The following is a 22,785-nucleotide window of genomic DNA, read 5'->3' as shown; positions in this document are numbered from 1 at the left end:
TTTGTTAATTTTTTGTCAGATTTTTATTGAATTTTTGTCAATTTTTTATTGAATTTTTGTTGAATTTTGTCACATTTTTATTGAGTTTTTGTTGATTTTTTGTTGAATTTTTGTCACATTTTTGTTGAGTTTTTGTCACATTTTTATTGAATTTTTGTCAATTTTTTATTGAATTTTTGTCAAATTTTTATTGAATTTTTGTTGAATTTTTGTCACATTTTTGGTGCTTTTTCCCAAGAATCTTTTTGACTAGGGTAAAGCCGAACTGGAGAAAATGCTCTCGGTTCAGGCGGGAGTTAAGAGGTTAAATCTTCACGGCTTTACTCCATTCCTCCTCTAAAAGCCACACCTGCCCCGTGACCTGCCCTCCCTGACCGCAGAAGTGACGCCGTAGTTTGTGCTTCCTCAGAGTGAGACCTCCTCCCGTTATTAACCAGCTCCGTCACGTACGCACATAAACAACACGGACCGAGCGCTTCCAGCGGAGAAAAGCGCTGTTTTAGCGAGAGCAGGACGCTCCAAACACCGTGACAGCTCCCCGCTCCCCCTCCAGGTAACGCCAGGAGTCAGAAACTACCGAGGGACATCCACAAAACACGGCGAACTCTGCGCTTTACCGCGGAAGCTAAAGGAAGCTAACGGTTAGCTTCCGCTCGAGCTAGCTTTAGCATCATGTGTGTAGCCACTGAACAACAACAACAGGAGACAAGAGCGCGAGGATGTGAAGATTAATGAAGATATAACGTCTGTTTTTGTTTGTTAGATGTATATTTAGTGAGTTAAACGCGGAGTTTAAATATAGCGCTGTCTTCCAGGATGTGTTTAGTCCTAGTTTGTAATGTTTCTACTTTTCTTTCAAGGTTGTTCTTTGTTTTTATCTCATTTAGCGGAGGTTTGTGTCCTGGAGAGCGTTTACTGGCTCAGTCTCCGTGTGTAAATAAATAGTACTTTCATTTTCGTTTAAGGTTTTAACCCCTTAACTCCCACCTGAACGAGCATATTTTCTCCAGTTTGGCTTTGCCCCAATCCAAAAGCTTCTGGAAAAAAGGGAGAAAATAGTGACAGAACTGAGACGAAAACGATGATGAAGATGTGACAAAAAAGTGAGAAAACTTAGAGAAAAAATGGACAAATAATTGACAAAAAAATTATGAAAAAATGACAAAAATGTGTGAAAAAATTGACGAAAAATGTAGAAAAAATGATGAAAAAGTAGCAAAAATGTCACAAAAAATTGACAAAAGACAAAAAAATTGACAAAAAATGATGAAAAAAATATGAAAAAGTGACAAAAAATTGACAAAAAATTGACAAAAAATTGACAAAAAAATTATGAAAATATGACAAAAATGTGACAAAAAAGTGAGAAAACTTGGACAAAAGGACAATTTAGAAAAAATTATGAAAAAGTGGCAAAAATGTCACAAAAAATGTACAAAAAAGGACAAAAAAGGTACAAAAAATGACTGAAAAATGACAAAAAAATTGATAAAAAAGTGAAAAAACGTAGACAAAAAATTGACAAAAAAATATGAAAAAATTACAAAAATGTGACAAAAAGTGAGAAAACTTGGACAAAAGGACAATTTAGAAAAAATTATGAAAATGTGGAAAAAATGTCACAAAAATGCCCAAAAAATTGACAAAAAATGATTACAAAAAATATGACAAATTGACAAAAATGTGACAAAAAAGTGACGAAACTTAGACAAAAAACGGACAAAATATTGACAAAAAATTTAGAAAAAATGATGAAAAAGTGGCTTAAATGTCACAAAAAAAGGACAAAAAAATGTACAATAAATGACAAAAATTTGACAAAGTGAGAAACCTTAGACAAAAGAATGTACAAAAAATTGACGGAAAATTTAGAAAAAATGATGAAAAAGTGGCAAAAATGTCACAAAAAATGTACAAAAAAGGACAAAAAATGTACAAAAAATGACTAAAAAAGTGAAAAAACGTAGACAAAAAATGTACAAAAAATTATGAAAAAATCACAAAAATGTGACAAAAAGTGAGAAAACTTAGACAAAAGAATGGACAAAAAATGGACGGAAAATGAGTTGAAAACCCCCCAAAAAATGGGGAAAAAAATGTGATGACGTGAGGAAAAAGATCCATTTAGATGAGTTTTGTAGGTCTTATCTTTTAAATGAGGCGTTACACTGGCCTACAGGATTTGGGTAAAGGTGACCTGGAGAAAATGCTCTCGGTTCAGGCGGGAGTTAAGAGGTTAAGGTGTCATTTTCTTCCAGTTTCTTATCACTTTAGTGAGTTATTCTACACGTCTAAGTCAGTTAATCCCCAGTGTTGTCGCATTCAAGACGAGTAGTTTCTTTGTAAACATTCTACGAGGGGAGGATAATAAATCTGGTCGTTGTGTCTCGTCCACAGACACGATGGCGGAGCAAAACACTGAAGCCAAACTGAAGACCCTCCTGAAGCAGCAGAAGATCCAGCTGTGGAACCCCCCGTACACCGAGGACAACCGGCCCAGCCCAGAGCACATGCAGGTTTGGTTCTTCACTGTTTGGATCCACATTAGCTGTTGTGACTTGATGCTCTGGGTCTTTAAAGGTCCTAAAAATGGACTTTTTGGAGCTTTTAACCATGTTGTAGTGCATTCTCTCCTCTTTGCAATTGTCGTCACTTTTTATTTCCCTAATGTGTTTTTGCCATTTTTAAAATTATTTTTCTGCTGGATTTTTGTCTTTTTTTGCTGGATTTTTGTCTTTTTTTTTGCTGAATTTTTGTCACTTTTTGCTGGATTTTTGTCACTTTTTTGCTGGATTTTTGTCACTTTTTTAATGGATTTTTGTCACTTTTTTAATGGATTTTTGTCACTTTTTTAATGGATTTTTGTCACTATTTTTAATGGATTTTTGTCACTTTTTTTACTGGATTTTTGTCACTTTTTTTGCTGGATTTTTGTCACTTTTTTTGCTGGATTTTTCTCACTTTTTTTGCTGGATTTTTGTCACTTTTTTTGCTGGATTTTTGTCACTTTTTTTGCTGGATTTTTGTCACTTTTTTAATGGATTTTTGTCACTTTTTTAATGGATTTTTGTCACTTTTTTTGCTGGATTTTTGTCACTTTTTTTTACTGGATTTTTGTCACTTTTTTGCTGGATTTTTGTCTTTTTTTTGCTGGATTTTTGTCACTTTTTTGCTGGATTTTGTCATTTTTTTGATGGATTTTTGTCACTTTTTTGTGATTTTTTTGCTGGATTTTTGTAATTTTTTCGCTGGATTTTTGTCACAGTTTTGAGGGATTTTTGTCGTTTTTTTCTGGATTTTTGTCGTTTTTTTTCTGGATTTTTGTCGTTTTTTTGCTGGATTTTTGCCGTTTTTTTGCTGGATTTTTGTCATTTTCAGAGCCCGGAGCCAGGTGTCCGAACACCAGCAGATTGAGCGACTACATCTGCTTAAAGTTCAATAAAGACCGGGAATAAAGTATTTCTGTGATAAAAACCAAACTCAGAGACAGTGGAATATTTATGATAAATACGAGTCAGATACGCTTTTATTTAACATGGATTTTACATGAATGTCTTAGATTATTCGAGAGGAAGCTGTCGGTCATTTAACAGCTCAAAGTAAAGATTAGCAGCTAACGTTAGCATGAAGCTATCGGTCATTTAGCAGCTCCAGTTAAAGGTTAGCAGCTAACGTTAGCATCTTTTCACCGTAACCATTTATATTTTGGTCGTTTATTCATGAGAAACACAAACACACGACTGAAACAGCTGATTTACTTCAGTCGTGTTTAGTTCAAAGACCTGTCTCTGTCAGGCTCTTCTCCCACTCTCGCAATAGATACAGACGCATCTCTGGAATCGCCCATATATGGTCATTCTTTAAAACAGTTAAGGGGGAAAACAATTTTGAAAAAATCTAAACTTTCTCTAATTATTAAAAAAACTACTTTAACAAACGCTGAATTATGAATATAGTTTCTACTTAATAAAGATACAAAGACATGGGGAGGAGCAAAGTGGTTCAACAGCCCATAAATACATAAATAACGGAGAATGCTAACTTGATGCTACATGTTAGCATCGAGCTAATGCTAACGGTTAGGTAGCGCTTGCTACAACTGCCGTTTTTTCACTTCTACTGAACAATCTGCTGTGAGAAAATATCCACATGGGCCCGATTTAGACTTGACTTTATTTATGTGATAAATAAGTTCATATTCCACCAGGAAATGGCTAAAAAGAGGAAAAACTGTGTTTCTCTAAAGATTCTATTTTCCCCCTCGGCGAAACCACGCCCCCTTCTATGACGAGATGCGTCTGTATCAATGCATTGTGGTCTATATTGACCCGTTTAGTGACCATCGATACTCACTACTTTTCCAGATGCATTGTGGGAAATTTCGAGTGCATTACTTTTTTCTCTCTGGACATTCGGACGCCCCTACAACATGTGACCACTATATAGTCACTATATAGTCACTATATAGTGACTATATAGTGACTATATAGTCACTATATAGTCACTATATAGTCACTATATAGGGAATAGTGTGACATTCGGATACAGCCCATAATTCTACTTATTCAAAATGGCCGCCAGAACTGTGTGATGTCATTGGTAACTCACATATACAATTATATATATGTATACACATTTTTATATCTTTAGCAAGACCTTCTCTGCAAGATTGTACACATGTCGTTGAAGATTATCATCTGAATATCGATATTGAGATATTATCGACACCGCCCACCCAGATACAGCAGTACCGTTTGTTTGTACCCGGCCCTCGCCCTCTGGGTTTTCCCGCTTCCCTTTTCTAAGACCAGATGCTGTTGTGTGCCAGGATCTGTCGGAGCAGTACGCGCCGCTGCTGGGCCTCTCGGTGGCGGAGGTAGGGGGCGCTCTGGAGTCGATCCGCGCTCAGGCCGTGAACCGAGGCAAAGGAAACCAGACGTTCCGAGAAACTAACGTGGCGTCGCTGGAGCTGCTGCTGCCGCGCGACTCCAAGAAGGTGCTTCACAAAAACACACTCGGACACGTCACACAAAGATCCGATCCGGGGATGATTCAGGAGGTTTGCTGAATCTGTAGATGTTTTTATGTTTTCATTCATGCAGTTCTGATATCTGAAGAGTTTAGAGGTGCTAGGCTAGTGCTAGGCTAGTGCTAGGCTAGTGCTAATTTTAAATATGGTTGTCTCTGTCCATCACAGACAGAACAGCTCATGTCCTAAAGCTCCTCAGTGCTTGTGCTTTATTCATTTATGTGTTTTTATTGAACAATAGTACTGAGATGTTACTTATTACTGCAGATAAACGGTTCTTTTCTCCTTTACTTCAGCTCCGTGTGGATTTTCTCCTGTGTTTATAGAAACTCATCCAGGAGCTTCAGCCTTTTCATTGTTCTGCTCATTTTGGCTCAATATAAACATGCTGTATCGAGGGCTGGGCGATACATCGATATTTAAGATGTATCGATATATTGTTAAATGAGATATGGAATTATATCGGGATATTTCAAATTCAGATAAGCTATTAAGTTACCAAAAAGAAACGGCCGATTTTTAAAAGTTTATCTTAAACTGGGCACTTTATTTTGTTATCTCTTTATATATAAGCGCTTCCCTCAGAAAAAGATTTTATTTTCTCGGCTATTTTTATTTAAGAGAATTTTTTTATTTAAATGTGTGTTTATGTTTACATTTTATAGTGAGTTTTCAATAAAACTACTCGTGTTTGGCCTCGACTTTGACTCAACATTTCATTTCGGGATACGACTTTTAGTCCGTATCGCCCCGCGCCCGAGCTGCATCTCTTTATTCTGGATTTTCTGAGGACTTTTTAGTTTTTCAGATGAATAAGCCCCTGGGCAAAACTGTTAGCGGCTAGTTAGCAACATTAGCAACATTAGCATCATTAGCCTGTATGTTGTAGACACTGCAGACGTGTAGCTCTGGTTAAATCCAGCTCAGACTCTGCTGTAGGGAGTGTCGTCTGTAATAAAGTCCGCTCTATGTGGATTATTGGATTTGTTTGTTGTTATTTTCTCTCCTCAGTGGAGCTGCTCCTGTCGGACACACGGTTTCTGGTATCGGGACCTCATTAATGAGTACAAGCATGTGGCATCAGTATCGGAATACATGAGTAATTAGAATACATGAGTTTCATAAAACCCATCACTCGGGGGCGTCAGTGTTGAACCACAGGGCTTTGTAAACCTTTCTCCATGTTTTCTGTGGAGCTTCAGTGTGATGTGTGAGCGAAAAGAAGCTTTGAGTTGGAGGGAAATTGTTGAACATTTCTGACAATTGTGTCTTTGATTTAATCTGGTGCCACAGTAAGAACAATAACAACACACATTCAGGAAAAGTCCATGTTTAACCCCTTAACTCCCACCTACCCCAATTACCCCAATCCAAAAGCTTCTGGAAAAAACAAAACTGAGACGAAAACAATGACGGAAATGTGACAAAAAAGTGACGAAAAATTGATGAAAAAGTGGCAAAAATGTCACAAGAAATGGACAAAAATTGACGAAAAAAATGACAAAAATTTGATTAAAAAAATTGACGAAAAAATGAAAAAAATGTGATAAAAAAATTCACTTTTTTTTTTTTTTTTAAAATTTACAAAAATGTGACAAAAAATGACAACAATGTTACAAAAATGAGTTGAATACCCAACAATAAAATGATGGGAAAAAATCTGACGTGAGGAAAAAGATCGTCTCGGTTCAGGCGGGAGTTAAGAGGTTAATAAAAAGAAATAACCTTTAAAATCCCTCTTGTGGTTTCAGGACCCGAAGACGAAGAGCTTCTTCCAGACCAAGCTGGACGTGTGCGCCCAGGAGCTGGTGGACAGGTACAGTCCCAACCCCTTAACTCCCACCTGAACCGAGCACATTTTCTCCAGTTTGGCTTTAACCCAGTCCAAAAGCTTCTGGAAAAAAGCTGTGAAAATAGCAACAGAACTGAGACGAAAACAATGATGGAAATTGACACAAAACATTGACAAAAAAGTGACGAAAAATGTATGAAAATGTGGCAAAAAAATTACAAAAATGTGATAAAAAAATGACAAAAATGTGACAAAAAATGACAACAATGTGATAAAATGTGACAATTTTTTTTTAACCAAAAAATGACAAAAATTTGATGACAAATTGATGAAAAAATGGAAAAAAAGTGACAAAAAATGACCAAAAAATGACAAAAAATGACAAAAATTTGATGACAAATTGATGAAAAAATGAAGAAGAAAAAAGTGACACAAAATGACCAACAAAATACAAAAAAAATGTGATAAAATGTGACAAAAATTGACAAAAAAATGACAAAGATTTGACAAAAAATGTATAAAAAATTGACAAAAAATGAGTAAAATGTGATAAAAATATGACCAAAAAAATTACAAAAAAGTGACAAAAATAAGTTGAATACCCAACAAAAAAATGCTGGAAAAAGAATCTGACGACATGAGGAAAAAGCTCCTCTCGGTTCAGGCGGGAGTTCAGAGCTTAATTACAGCTCGTTTCAGGATCAGGGAAGAGTACGGGCTCAAATCCGTCAAACTCATCCTGAACGGGAGGACTCTGAACGTGGGTAAGTGTGAGGCCGAGTGACCCGGGGCCGACCCGAGTCCGAGCTGCACTGACCCGTGTTTCCCCCGAGCGCAGAGCAGCGCCTGGACGAGCAGGGCGTGAGGAACCACAGCAAGATGATGGTGCTGCGAGTGAGCGACTCCGAGTGGAAGCAGCAGCAGGAGCAGGAGCAGGAGCGACAGAACAACCAGAACCAGAGTCTGCAGCGCACGCAGAAGGGCTTCCAGATCCTGTCAGAGAGAGGTACGAAGAGGAGAGGAGCTTTACTTATGTTACTGTTTAATAAGACCAGCAGAAGGGCTTCCAGATCCTGTCAGAGAGAGGTATGAAGAGGAGAGGAGCTTTACTTATGTTAGTGTTTAATAAGACCAGCAGAAAGACTTCCAGATCCTGTCAGAGAGAGGTACGAAGAGGAGAGGACCTTTACTTATGTTAGTGTTTAATAAGACCAGCAGAAAGACTCCAGATCCTGTCAGAGAGAGGTACGAAGAGGACCTTTACTTATGTTACTGTTTAATAAGACCAGCAGAAAGACTTCCAGATCCTGTCAGAGAGAGGTACGAAGAAAATGATTTTAAAAAAATGAAAAAAATGTGACCAAAAAATGGAAAAAATGTGACAAAAAATGACAACAAAATTACAAAAAAAGTGACAAAAAATTACAAAAATGTGATAAAAATTTGACAAAAAATTACAAAAAATTAACAAAAAAATGACAAAAAAGCAACGAAAAAGTGGCAAAAATGTCACAAGAAATTGACAAAAAATTGCAGAAAAAATGAGAAAAATGTGACAAAAAATGACAAAAAAATGTGATGAAAATAATTACAAAAATGTGATCAAAATTTTTAAAAAAATGAAAAAAATGTGACAAAAAAATTTCTCAAAAATTTAAAATGTGATAAAAAATGTACTAAAAAAATAAATAAAAATGAGAAAAAAATGTGATAAAAAATTGACAAAAAAACTACAAAAAATTGACCAAAAAAGAAAAAAAATGTGACAAAAAATGATTTTTAAAAAAATGAAAAAAAAGTGACAAAAAAATTAAAAATGTGATAAAAATTTGCCAAAAAAATGACGAAAATTTGACAAAACAATGACAAAAAAGTGACAAAAATGAGTTGAACACCCAACAAAAAAATGATGGAAAAAAAATCTGAAAAAGATCCTCTCGGTTCAGGCGGGAGTTAAGAGGTTAATAAGACCAGCAGAAAGACTTCAGATCCTGTCAGAGAGAGGTATGAAGAGGAGAGGACCTTTACTTATGTTAGTGTTTAATAAGACCAGCAGAAAGACTTCAGATCCTGTCAGAGAGAGGTATGAAGAGGAGAGGAGCTTTACTTATGTTAGTGTTTAATAAGACCAGCAGAAAGACTTCAGATCCTGTCAGAGAGAGGTATGAAGAGGAGAGGACCTTTACTTATGTTAGTGTTTAATAAGACCAGCAGAAAGACTTCAGATCCTGTCAGAGAGAGGTATGAAGAGGAGAGGACCTTTACTTATGTTAGTGTTTAATAAGACCAGCAGAAAGACTTCAGATCCTGTCAGAGAGAGGTATGAAGAGGAGAGGACCTTTACTTATGTTACTGTTTAATAAGACCAGCAGAAAGACTTCCAGATCCTGTCAGAGAGAGGTATGAAGAGGAGCTTTACTTATGTTACTGTTTAATAAGACCAGCAGAAAGACTTCCAGATCCTGTCAGAGAGAGGTACGAAGAGGAGCTTTACTTATGTTAGTGTTTAATAAGACCAGCAGAAAGACTTCCAGATCCTGTCAGAGAGAGGTATGAAGAGGAGCTTTACTTATGTTAGTGTTTAATAAGACCAGCAGAAAGACTTCCAGATCCTGTCAGAGAGAGGTATGAAGAGGAGCTTTACTTATGTTAGTGTTTAATAAGACCAGCAGAAAGACTTCAGATCCTGTCAGAGAGAGGTATGAAGAGGAGCTTTACTTATGTTAGTGTTTAATAAGACCAGCAGAAAGACTTCAGATCCTGTCAGAGAGAGGTATGAAGAGGAGAGGACCTTTACTTATGTTACTGTTTAATAAGACCAGCAGAAAGACTTCAGATCCTGTCAGAGAGAGGTATGAAGAGGAGAGGACCTTTACTTATGTTACTGTTTAATAAGACCAGCAGAAAGACTTCAGATCCTGTCAGAGAGAGGTATGAAGAGGAGAGGACCTTTACTTATGTTACTGTTTAATAAGACCAGCAGAAAGGCTTCAGATCCTGTCAGAGAGAGGTATGAAGAGGAGAGGACCTTTACTTATGTTACTGTTTAATAAGACCAGCAGAAAGACTTCCAGATCCTGTCAGAGAGAGGTACGAAGAGGACCTTTACTTATGTTACTGTTTAATAAGACCAGCAGAAAGACTTCCAGATCCTGTCAGAGAGAGGTATGAAGAGGAGAGGACCTTTACTTACGTTACTGTTTAATAAGACCAGCAGAAAGACTTCCAGATCCTGTCAGAGAGAGGTATGAAGAGGAGAGGACCTTTACTTACGTTACTGTTTAATAAGACCAGCAGAAAGACTTCCAGATCCTGTCAGAGAGAGGTATGAAGAGGAGAGGACCTTTACTTACGTTACTGTTTAATAAGACCAGCAGAAAGACTTCAGATCCTGTCAGAGAGAGGTATGAAGAGGAGAGGACCTTTACTTACGTTACTGTTTAATAAGACCAGCAGAAAGACTTCCAGATCCTGTCAGAGAGAGGTACGAAGAGGACCTTTACTTATGTTACTGTTTAATAAGACCAGCAGAAAGACTTCAGATCCTGTCAGAGAGAGGTATGAAGAGGAGAGGACCTTTACTTATGTTACTGTTTAATAAGACCAGCAGAAAGACTTCAGATCCTGTCAGAGAGAGGTACGAAGAGGACCTTTACTTATGTTACTGTTTAATAAGACCAGCAGAAAGACTTCCAGATCCTGTCAGAGAGAGGTACGAAGAGGAGCTTTACTTATGTTACTGTTTAACTCCTTAACTCCCACCTGAACCGAGCACATTTTCTCCAGTTTGGCTTTAACCCAGTCCAAAAAAATGTGACAAAAAAGTGAGAAAACATCGACAATAAAGTGACGAAAAAATGACAAAAATGTGATAAAAAAAAATTGACAAAAAAATTACAAAAATTTGACAAAAAATGATTTTTAAAAAAAATGAAAAAAATGATTTAAAAAAAATGAAAAAAATGTGATAAAAAAATTACAAAAAATTGACAAAAAAATTACACAAAAAAATTAAAAAATTTGACAAAAAATTACAAAAAATTGACAAAAAAGTAACGAAAAAGTAGCAAAAATGTCACAAGAAATGACAAAAAAATGTGATGAAAAAAATTACAAAAATGTGATAAATTTAAAAAAAAATTGAAAAAAATTGACAAAAAAATAAATAAAAATGTGATAAAAAATTGACAAAAAAACTACAAAAAATTGACCAAAAAATGACTTTTTTTAAAAAAATGTGACATAAAATGATTTTTTTAAAAATGGGAAAAAAGTGACAAAAAAATTAAAAATAAAAAAGGACAAAAAAAGGACAAAAAAATTAAAAATGTGACAAAAATTTGACAAAAATGAGTTGAACACCCAACAAAAAAATGATGGAAAAAAAATCTGGTTCAGGCGGGGGTTAAGAGATTAATAAGGCCAGCAGAAAGACTTCAGATCCTGTCAGAGAGAGGTACGAAGAGGAGAGGACCTTTACTTATGTTAGTGTTTAACTCCTTAACTCTCACCTGAACCGAGCACATTTTCTCCAGTTTGGCTTTACCCCAATCCAAAAGCTTCTGGAAAAAAGCTGTGAAAATAGCAACAAAACTGAGACGAAAACAATGACGGAAATGTGACAAAAAAGTGAGAAAACATTGACAAAAAAGCGACGAAAAAGTGGCAAAAATGTCCCAAAAATGTCTCAAGAAATTGACATAAAATTGCCGAAAAATTACAAAATGTGACAAAAAAATGACAAAAATGTGACAAAAATTTGATAAAAATTTGACCAAAAAAAAATACAAAAATTTGACCAAAAAATGAAAAAAATGTGACAAAAAATGATTTTAAAAAAAATTACAAAAATGTGACAAAAAAATTAAAAATGTGATAAAAAATTTACAAAAATGTGACAAAAAAAAAAAAAAAAAAAAAAAAAAAATGTGACGGGAAAAGATTGGGGGAAAATGAGGGAAAATGTGAAACAATTTTTAAAAAAATCGGCTACAATTTTGATAAAAGTAAGGAAGAAATTGGGGGGAAAAATTGGGAAGAAAAAGAAAAAAAAAAAAATAGGGTTTTTGGGAAAAATAATTTTTAAAATGGTGAAAATGAAGATTTTTTTGGTGGAAAAATAAGAAAAGAATTGGATCAAATTTGATTAAAAAAAATAAGGGAAAAATACAATAATTTGGTAAGATTTTGGGTAAAATAAAAGAAAAAAGTGTGAAAAATAATCAAGAAATGGGGGGAAAATGAGGAAAAACTAATTGGGAAATTTTGGGGGGAAAATTAAGCTTTTTTGGGGGATAAGAAAAAAATAAGGAAAAAAATAGAGAAAAATAAGGTAACATTTTATTTAAAGAAATAAGCAAGAAATGGGGAAAAAATGGGAAAAACAAGAAAGAAAACTGGGAAAATATTTGGTCATAATTAATCATGGGAAAATTATTTATGGGGGAAAATAGGAAAGAAAAAACAAGTTTAAAAAAAATGGGGTTTTGAAAATTTTGGGAAATCCTGTGTGAATCCTAAGGAAGGAGAATCTCTACACCCCTGAAAGAGGAACGGACCTTTACTTATGTTCGCGTTCCTTCCACTTCATGCATTCAGAAGGATGTTTGTTTATTGTTGCTTCTTTTTCAGCCGAGGATCTGGACTCGAAGCCGTTCCTGGAGATCGCAGACCAGAAGGGAAACCCCCTGAACATCCCTCACCAGGAGAAAAAGGTTGGACTGAGTGGATCTGAGCTCTTGTAAATGTAACGAGGTTCTCACTGCGGCGACGCTCGTTTCCCAGGCTCTGATTCTGGCCATGGGTTTCCACGAAAAGGGCCGGTCGCTGATGAAGAGGAGGCAGTTCGATGACGCCCTGTGCCACCTGCTCCAGGCCGACCAGCAGTTCAGGTGCAGACCATGATTCTTCAGGCAGGAGCAAGTCAAATTCCATGCTGTTTTATCGCTTTTTTGTTGCGTTAAAGCAGAACTAAGTAACTCCTGCCCCCAGAGGCCATAAGCGCCACTGCAGGTGTCGTACATGAGTGTTTTTTACTCATTAATTCCCCGTGAGAGTAAATCCTACACTGACAGACAAGACACAGGGACAGAGGGATATTGTTCATCCAAATTACACAATGGAGATCATTTATTTCACTCAATCATGGCTGTAAATACTGTTTAACCTCTTAACTCCCGCCTGAACCGAGAGCATTTTCTCCAGGTCAGCTTTACCCAAATCCTGTAGGCCAGTGTAACACCTCATTTGAAAGCTAAGATCTACAAAACTCATCTGAATGGATCTTTTTCCTCACGTCAGCACATTTTTTTCCCATAATTTTTGGGGGGTTTTCAACTCATTTTGTAGCTTTTTTGTCACATTTTTTGCCACTTTTTTGTCATTTTTTTTTTTCAATTTTTTGTCAATTTTTGATCACATTTTTGTGATAATTGTGATAATTTTTTGCCACTTTTTGATAATTTTTTCGTCATTTTTTCATAATTGTTTCGTAATTTTTTTGTCAGTTTTTTATCAATTTTTTGTCTGTTTTTTGTAATTTTTTTGTCCGTTTTTGTCACATTTTTATCACATTTTTTGCCACTTTTGCGTCATTTTTTCATATTTTTTCGTCATTTTTTTGTCATTTTTTTGTCACTTTGTCATTTTTTTGTCCTTTTTTTATCAATTTTTTATCACATTTTTTGCCACTTTTTCATAATTTTTTCATAATTTTTTCATAATTTCTTTGTCACTTTCTGTCATTTTTTGTCCGTTTTTATCACATTTTTGTCACATTTTTGTGATAATTGTGATAATTTTTTGCCACTTTTTCCATCATTTTTTTGTCATTTTTTGACAATTTTTTATCAATTTTTTGTCAGTTTATCACATTTTTATCACATTTTTTGCCACTTTTGCGTAATTTTTTCATCATTTTTCATCATTTTTCGTCATTTTTTCGTCATTTTTTTTGTCCTTTTTTGTCACATTTTTTGCCACTTTTTAAATATTTTCATCATTTTTTGTACTTTTTTTCATCATTTTTTGTAGCTTTCTGTCAATTTTTTGCCACTTTTTCATCATTTTTTTGGTCAAATTTTGTCAATTTTTTGTCAATTTTTGTCACATTTTTTGCCACAAAAAAATGTACAAAAAATGATGAAAAATTGATGAAAACAATTTTTCATCATTTTTTGTACATTTTTTTGGTCACTTTCTGTCCTTTTTTTGTCCTTTTTTGTCAATTGATTTGTCATTTTTTTTGGCCTCTTTTTCACCTTTTTTTGTCCATTTTTTCAGTTATATAAGTTTTCTCACTTTTTTGTCACATTTCCATCATTGTTTTCGTCTCACTTCTGTCGTTGTTTTCTCACCTTTTTTCCAGAAGCTTTTGGATTGGGGTAAAGCCAAACTGGAGAAAATGTGCTCGGTTCAGTTGGGGGTTAAGGGGTTAAGTGGAGCTAGCCCGCAGTTAGCTTTGCCCGTTAGCCTGTTAGCTTCTTCTTCGTGATTCCATTAGTTTTTTTCATCCTCGTGTTCAACATTATTTTGATACTTTTTTTTTCCAAGAAGCTTTTAGATTTGGGTAAAGCCAGGCTGGAGAAAAGGGGTTAATACTTGTGCGTGTGTGTTTGAGCTCTAACCCGCTCTGCTCCTCAGTAAGTGCGGCTCCACGCTGCTGGGCTCGGTGGATAACTTCGCGGTGCTGCAGCTGGACATCGTGTGGTGTTACCGGGCTCTGGAGGCTCTTTCCTGTTTGGACGACGGTCGAGCTCGGCTACAGCGAGCGGAGCAGAGCTTCCTCCAGTGCTACGGCGAGCAGCAGCAGAGACTGCGCATGATCAAGGTAATTTTGCGGTGCATTATGGGTAACAGCAGCAGTCTAACAGCGTTTTCGTTCGCTCTGCTCGCTTCATCTTCTGCTAAGGAGGAACACGGCTCTGAAGCTGATAGTTTATGATGCAGACTTGGACTGTTCCGACTCCCTACAGTCGGGTCTCATAAAGATATCATGAAGATGCTTTTAATCTCTTAACTCCCGCCTGAACCGAGAGGAGCTTTTTCCTCACGTCATCAGGGTTTTTTTCCATCATTTTTTTGTTGGGTATTCAACTCATTTTTGTCATTTTTGTCTCACTTTTTTTATTGTTTTTTTAAATTTCATTTTTTGTAAAATTTTTTCAAATTTTGGTCATTTTTTTTAATGAAATTTTGGTCCTTTTTTTAATCAAATTTTGGTCATTTTTTTGTCAAATTTTTATCACATTTTTGTATTTTTTTGTCATCTTTTCTCAAATTTTTGTCATTGTTTTTCATCATTTTTTTGTCACATTTTTGTCCTTTTTTGTCAAATTTTTATCATTTTTGTCATTTTTTTGTCATTTTTTTGTTAAATTTTTGTCACATTTTTTATCATTTTTTATCATTTTTTGTCATTTTTTCATCAATTTTTTGTCATTTTTTGTCACATTTTTAATCAAATTTTTGTCTCACTTTTTTTCATTATTTTTTTTAAAATTGTAGTCATTTTTTGAAATTTTTTATCAAATTTTTGTCATTTTTTTTGCCACATTTTTGTATTTTTTGTCATCTTTTCTCAAATTTTTGTCATTGTTTTTCATTTTTTGTCATTTTTTTGTTTTTTGTCAATTTTTGTCAGATTTTTTGTCATTTTTTCGTATTTTTTTTGTCATTTTTTGTCATTTTTTGGTCCATTTTTTTCACATTTTTTGTCATTTTTTTAATCAATTTTTGGTCATTTTTTTGTCACATTTTTTGTCATTTTTTAATCAAATTTTTGTCATTTTTTCATAAATTTTTCCTCACGTTTTGTCACATTTCCATCCTTGTTTTCGTCTCAGTTCTGTTGCTTTTTTCTCACCTTTTTTCCAGAAGCTTTTGGATTGGGGTAAAGCCAAACTGGAGAAACTGTGCTTGGTTCAGGTGGGAGTTAAGGGGTTAAAGCCATAATCGTCGTCATGGCGTTATTTCTGTTTGTTATGTTTGTTGTGGCCGCTCGTAAGAACGGTTCTCAAACGGTTCTCAAACGGTTCTCAAACGGTGTCCCCAGGGGAGCACGGGCCGGGAGGAGGTGCTGTTCCTGCGTCTGTATCTGCTGCAGAGTCTGCTGGCCTACATCGAGGGCAACGACGCTCAGGCCCGACAGCAGCTCTCCAAGGTACGGCGTGACGCATAACGGGGTGTACGGGGTGTACGGGAGGGCATCTGAGCACTTCTGCCTGTGTCCAGGTGGAGGCGCTCTACAGGAGGCTCAGCCCAGACGCGGAGAAGATGGAGCAGCTGATGACGCTGGGCTTCACCGAGAGAGAAGCTCGACTGGGGCTGAGGGCCTGTGAGGGAGACGTCCAGGAGGCGGCGCTGCACATCAGCAACAGGAGACAGGTGAGAGGTGAGACAGGTGAGAGAGAGACAGGTGAGAGAGAGACAGGTGAGAGGGAGACAGGTGAGAGAGAGACAGGTGAGAGGTGAGACAGGTGAGAGAGAGACAGGTGAGAGAGAGACAGGTGAGAGAGAGACAGGTGAGAGAGAGACAGGTGAGAGAGAGACAGGTGAGAGGTGAGACAGGTGAGAGAGAGACAGGTGAGAGGGAGACAGGTGAGAGAGAGACAGGTGAGAGGTGAGACAGGTGAGAGGGAGACAGGTGAGAGAGAGACAGGTGAGAGGGAGACAGGTGAGAGAGAGACAGGAGAGAGAGAAGCTCGACTGGGGCTGAGGGCCTGTGAGGGAGACGTCCAGGAGGCGGCGCTGCACATCAGCAACAGGAGACAGGTGAGAGAGAGACAGGTGAGAGGGAGACAGGTGAGGGAGACAGGTGAGAGAGAGGGAGACAGGTGAGGGAGACAGGTGAGAGAGAGACAGGTGAGGGAGACGTCCAGGAGGCGGCGCTGCACATCAGCAACAGGAGACAGGTGAGAGAGAGACAGGTGAGAGAGAGACAGGTGAGAGAGACAGGTGAGAGAGAGGGAGACAGGTGAGGGAGACAGGTGAGAGGGAGACAGGTGAGAGGTGAGACAGGTGAGAGAGACAGGTGAGGGAGACAGGTGAGAGAGAAGCTCGACTGGGGCTGAGGGCCTGTGAGGGAGACGTCCAGGAGGCGGCGCTGCACATCAGCAACAGGAGACAGGTGAGAGAGAGACAGGTGAGAGAGAGACAGGAGAGAGAGAGACAGGTGAGAGAGAGACAGGTGAGAGAGAGACAGAGAGAAGCTCGACTGGGGCTGAGGGCCTGTGAGGGAGACGTCCAGGAGGCGGCGCTGCACATCAGCAACAGGAGACAGGTGAGAGAGACAGGTGAGAGAGGGAGACAGGTGAGAGAGAGAGACAGGTGAGAGGGAGACAGGTGAGAGAGACAGGTGAGAGAGACAGGTGAGAGAGAGACAGGTGAGAGAGAGACAGGTGAGAGAGAAGCTCGACTGGGGCTGAGGGCCTGTGAGGGAGACGTCCAGGAGGCGGCGCTGCACATCAGCAACAGGAGACAGGTGAGAGGGAGACAGGTGAGGGAGACAGGTGAGGGAGAGAGAGACAGGTGAGAGAGAGACAGGTGAGAGAGAGACAGGTGAGAGAGACAGGTGAGAGAGAGACAGGTGAGGGAGACGTCCAGGAGGCGGCGCTGCACATCAGCAACAGGAGACAGGTGAGAGAGACAGGTGAGAGGTGAGACAGGTGAGAGAGAGACAGGTGAGAGGTGAGACAGGTGAGAGAGAGGGAGACAGGTGAGAGAGACAGGTGAGAGAGAAGCTCGACTGGGGCTGAGGGCCTGTGAGGGAGACGTCCAGGAGGCGGCGCTGCACATCAGCAACAGGAGACAGGTGAGAGGTGAGACAGGTGAGAGGTGAGACAGGTGAGAGGTGAGACAGGTGAGAGGTGAGACAGGTGAGAGGAGAGGGAGACAGGTGAGAGAGAGACAGGTGAGAGAGAGACAGGTGAGAGGAGAGGGAGACAGGTGAGGGAGACAGGTGAGAGGTGAGACAGGTGAGAGGGAGACAGGTGAGAGAGAGACAGGTGAGAGGGAGACAGGTGAGAGAGACAGGTGAGAGAGAGACAGGTGAGAGAGAGACAGGTGAGAGGAGAGGGAGACAGGTGAGGGAGACAGGTGAGAGGGAGACAGGTGAGAGAGAGACAGGTGAGAGGGAGACAGGTGAGAGGGAGACAGGTGAGAGGGAGACAGGTGAGAGGTGAGACAGGTGAGGGAGACAGGTGACAGAGAGGGAGACAGGAGGCACAAACTAGATCTAAACTGGGCAGAATCTGTGCCTAAACCAGGCCTAAACCAGGCCTAAACCAGGTCTAAACCAGGACTAAACCAGGCCTAAACCAGGCCTAAACCAGGCCTAAACCAGGTCTAAACCAGGACTAAACCAGGCCTAAACCAGGCCTAAACCAGGCCTAAACCAGGCCTAAACCAGGCCTAAACCAGGACTAAACCAGGCCTAAACCAGGACTAAACCAGGTCTAAACCAGGTCTAAACCAGGACTAAACCAGGACTAAACCAGGCCTAAACCAGGCCTAAACCAGGCCTAAACCAGGTCTAAACCAGGCCTAAACCAGGCCTAAACCAGGTCTAAACCAGGCCTAAACCAGGCCTAAACCAGGCCTAAACCAGGTCTAAACCAGGCCTAAACCAGGCCTAAACCAGGCCTAAACCAGGCCTAAACCAGGCCTAAACCAGGCCTAAACCAGGTCTAAACCAGGCCTAAACCAGGCCTAAACCAGGTCTAAACCAGGCCTAAACCAGGCCTAAACCAGGCCTAAACCAGGTCTAAACCAGGCCTAAACCAGGCCTAAACCAGGTCTAAACCAGGCCTAAACCAGGCCTAAACCAGGCCTAAACCAGGCCTAAACCAGGCCTAAACCAGGTCTAAACCAGGCCTAAACCAGGACTAAACCAGGCCTAAACCAGGCCTAAACCAGGACTAAACCAGGCCTAAACCAGGTCTGAACCAGGACTAAACCAGGACTAAACCAGGCCTAAACCAGGCCTAAACCAGGCCTAAACCAGGTCTAAACCAGGTCTAAACCAGGCCTAAACCAGGTCTAAACCAGGACTAAACCAGGACTAAACCAGGACTAAACCAGGACTAAACCAGGTCTAAACCAGGTCTAAACCAGGTCTAAACCAGGTCTAAACCAGGACTAAACCAGGACTAAACCAGGACTAAACCAGGACTAAACCAGGTCTAAACCAGGTCTAAACCAGGTCTAAACCAGGTCTAAACCAGGTCTAAACCAGGACTAAACCAGGACTAAACCAGGTCTAAACCAGGACTAAACCAGGCCTAAACCAGGTCTAAACCAGGACTAAACCAGGTCTAAACCAGGTCTAAACCAGGCCTAAACCAGGCCTAAACCAGGCCTAAACCAGGCCTAAACCAGGTCTAAACCAGGACTAAACCAGGTCTAAACCAGGTCTAAACCAGGCCTAAACCAGGCCTAAACCAGGACTAAACCAGGACTAAACCAGGACTAAACCAGGACTAAACCAGGACTAAACCAGGTCTAAACCAGGACTGAACCAGGTCTGAACCAGGTCTAAACCAGGACTAAACCAGGACTAAACCAGGTCTAAACCAGGCCTAAACCAGGCCTAAACCAGGCCTAAACCAGGCCTAAACCTGGACTAAACCAGGACTAAAGAAGGACTAAACCAGGACTAAACCAGGACTAAACCAGGTCTAAACCAGGTCTAAACCAGGACTAAACCAGGACTAAACCAGGACTAAACCAGGTCTAAACCAGGTCTAAACCAGGACTAAACCAGGACTAAACCAGGTCTAAACCAGGCCTAAACCAGGTCTAAACCAGGACTAAACCAGGTCTAAACCAGGACTAAACCAGGTCTAAACCAGGACTAAACCAGGTCTAAACCAGGTCTAAACCAGGTCTAAACCAGGTCTAAACCAGGACTAAACCAGGACTAAACCAGGTCTAAACCAGGTCTAAACCAGGTCTAAACCAGGTCTAAACCAGGTCTAAACCAGGACTAAACCAGGTCTAAACCAGGACTAAACCAGGACTAAACCAGGTCTAAACCAGGACTAAACCAGGTCTAAACCAGGTCTAAACCAGGACTAAACCAGGTCTAAACCAGGCCTAAACCAGGCCTAAACCAGGCCTAAACCAGGACTAAACCAGGACTAAACCAGGTCTAAACCAGGACTAAACCAGGACTAAACCAGGTCTAAACCAGGACTAAACCAGGTCTAAACCAGGTCTAAACCAGGACTAAACCAGGTCTAAACCAGGACTAAACCAGGTCTAAACCAGGTCTAAACCAGGTCTAAACCAGGTCTAAACCAGGACTAAACCAGGTCTAAACCAGGACTAAACCAGGACTAAACCAGGTCTAAACCAGGACTAAACCAGGACTAAACCAGGTCTAAACCAGGACTAAACCAGGTCTAAACCAGGTCTAAACCAGGTCTAAACCAGGTCTAAACCAGGACTAAACCAGGACTATACCAGGACTAAACCAGGTCTAAACCGGGACTAAACCAGGTCTAAACCAGGCCTAAACCAGGACTAAACCAGGTCTAAACCAGGCCTAATGTTTGCAGGAGCGAGCGGAGATGAAGGACCGGGAGCGGCAGAAGCGACGCTCTCGCCTCGAGGCCGTTTCCGTTTTGTCTGAACTCGGATTTAACCGAAGAGACGCAGCTCGAGCCCTTCAGCAGAGCGACGGCAACGTGGACCAGGCGTACACCGTCAGTACTGCACTAGTACTGCACTGATACTGCACTGATACTGCACTGATACTGCACTGATACTGCACTGATACTGCACTGATACTGCACTGATACTGCTCTGATACTGCACTGATACTGCACTGATACTGCACTGATACTGCACTAGTACTGCACTAGTACTGCACTGATACTGCACTGATACTTCACAGTTTAAACCTTCCACCTGCTCCGTCGTGTTTCCAGATCCTCCTGAACTCCAGACAAGCCGCCGAGGCCACGAACAACAACTCTCCGGAGGCCGTGAGTCCAGAGAAAGTGGAGCAGGTCAGAGTCCAGCAGCTTCACATAAAGTCACTGTAGCAGCTTTTCTGAACGGCATCAGTCTCCTCTTTTACTGTGAAGATCCACGTCGATCAGATCAGTCTGGTGTCGGAAAGACCGTTTAGCTTCTACCGGTGTCGAGGACATGAAAGTATCGAAAGCAGGGACGGCTTTAACCTCTTAACTCCCGCCTGAACCGAGAGGAGCTTTTTCCTCACGTCAGCAGATATTTTTCTCCATTTTTTTTTTACTTTTTTGTAATTTTTGTCACATTTTTGTCACATGTTTTGGATATTTTTTTTGTCTTTTTTTTGTCAAATTTTGTCAATTTTTTTTGTCAATTTTTTATCTTTTTTTTTCTTTTCTTTTTTCATATTTTGCTACATTTTGGTCATTTCTTTGTCAAATTTTTATCACATTTTTGTAATTTTTTTGTAATTTTTTGTCTCATTTTTTCGTCCATTTCTTGTCCATTTCTTGTGACATTTTGGGGACATTTTTGCCTCTTTTTCATCACTTTTTTTTGTCACATTTTTTGACATTTTTTCATCTTTTTTTTTTTTACTACATTTTGGTCCATTTTTTTATCACATTTGTCATTTTTTCCCCCAATTTTCTGTCATTTTTTTGTCTCATTTTTTATCAAATTTTCTGTCAATGTCTTGTGACATTTTTGCCTCTTTTTCATCACTTTTTTGTCAATATTTTCTCACTTTTTTGTCACATTTCCATCACTGTTTTCGTCTCAGTTCTGTCGCTATTTTCTCACCTTTTTCCCAGACGCTTTTGGATTGGGGCAAAGCCAAACTGGAGAAAATGTGCTCGGTTCAGGCGGTAGTTCAGGGGTTAAAGGAAGTGACTTGGTTGTTTCAAATATTTTCTCACAATTTGCCCAATTTATTATTAATATTAAAAAAAAAAACGTTTCTATTTTTTGGCCAAAGTTCACAGATTTTTTCCCACCATTTTTTGATTCCCTTTTTTTTTTCCATCTTATCGCAATTTTTCCATCACTAATATTTTCCCTCATTTATCCCCCATTTCACAATATTTTTGATCAATGTTTTTCCTTCATTTTGCCACAGTTTTCCTCCAAATGAATCACACATCTCGTGACATTGTGGCTGAACCCGTACATGTGCAGATCCTCCACACATTGTTTTCTGGTTCCAGTATGGAAAACCAAGTATGGTTGAAGTATCTGAGTCTGATCTTTTCCCTGCAGCTCCTGTACCTGGGCTTCGATCGGCCTCACGCTGAGACGGCGCTCACGCTCACAGACGGAGACGTCCAGGCGGCGGCTCAGCTCCTGCTGGAGAACCAGGGCGAGCTGCCTCCAGACCTCAGCCAGGACTCCTCGGGTTCCTCGGGTTCCTCGGGGCCCGGGCGACAGGAGCCGGTCCCCTCCTCCTCCACCTCCTCCACCTCCACCTCCACCGGCAGCTCCTCCACCAGCTCCCCAGGTCAGACCCTCAGCACCCTCATCATTAACGAGCCCAGTGTAACGTGAAGGTGGTGTTCACAGAGGACGAGGCGGCGGTCAGCGAGGTTCTGGGAGACATCTCTCGTCATGAGGAGGATTATCTGGACCTGACTCTGGAGGAGGAGAGCGAGCTGATCGTCACGCTGCAGTCCTACCTGAGCCGCTCCACGCAGACCGTCTGAAGCACCGCCTGAAGCACCGCCTGAAGCACCGCCTGAAGCACCGCCTGGAGCCTCACATCCACTTTTTAATCAAACCAGTTCCTTTCCAAACAGCACTTCTGAGACTGACCACCGAGGGGCGCAGTCATCTATACTTTCACATTCACTTCTGTTTCAAATGAAGGACGTGTCTTACTTTCTGATTAGACTCGTATTATGTTGAGAACGTTTTGTTAAGTGTGACGTTTCCAAACAAATCAAAGCCTTTTTGTTTTTTGTCAAAATTCGGTTTAAATGTTTGACTTTGAACGAGT

General features: G+C 39.8%; 1 protein-coding gene across 1 annotated transcript; it reads left to right on the top strand.

Annotated features, from left to right (window-relative positions):
* The first annotated feature begins 2,398 nt into the window (after positions 1–2,398).
* Positions 2,399–22,561, top strand: nub1 (negative regulator of ubiquitin-like proteins 1). Its single transcript, XM_079576120.1, has 14 exons — positions 2,399–2,516; positions 4,829–4,996; positions 6,781–6,845; positions 7,521–7,585; positions 7,660–7,827; positions 12,453–12,535; positions 12,606–12,712; positions 14,463–14,649; positions 15,874–15,981; positions 16,053–16,205; positions 20,378–20,524; positions 20,750–20,830; positions 22,053–22,290; positions 22,353–22,561. The coding sequence occupies exons 1-14, from the start codon at positions 2,403–2,405 to the stop codon at positions 22,490–22,492; spliced, it is 1,824 nt and encodes a 607-aa protein (XP_079432246.1). The 5' UTR covers positions 2,399–2,402; the 3' UTR covers positions 22,493–22,561.
* The last annotated feature ends 224 nt before the right edge of the window (positions 22,562–22,785 follow it).

The sequence above is a fragment of the Gobius niger genome, assembly GCF_951799975.1.
Source record: "Gobius niger genome assembly, chromosome: 18".
Taxonomy (NCBI): Eukaryota; Metazoa; Chordata; class Actinopteri; order Gobiiformes; family Gobiidae; genus Gobius; species Gobius niger.
Note: the sequence above shows the minus strand (reverse complement) of the source record. Positions and strands in the feature narration are given on the sequence as shown.

What these genes read in the sequence shown, in the direction of transcription:
- nub1 (XM_079576120.1), top strand. Translation starts at nt 2,403, where the DNA reads ATGGCGGAGCAAAACACTGAAGCCAAACTGAAGACCCTCCTGAAGCAG. An exon ending in AGAGACTGCGCATGATCAAG is followed by an intron (nt 14,650 to 15,873) that starts GTAATTTTGCGG and finishes CGGTGTCCCCAG; the next exon opens with GGGAGCACGGGCCGGGAGGA. An exon ending in ACGTGGACCAGGCGTACACC is followed by an intron (nt 20,525 to 20,749) that starts GTCAGTACTGCA and finishes TCGTGTTTCCAG; the next exon opens with ATCCTCCTGAACTCCAGACA.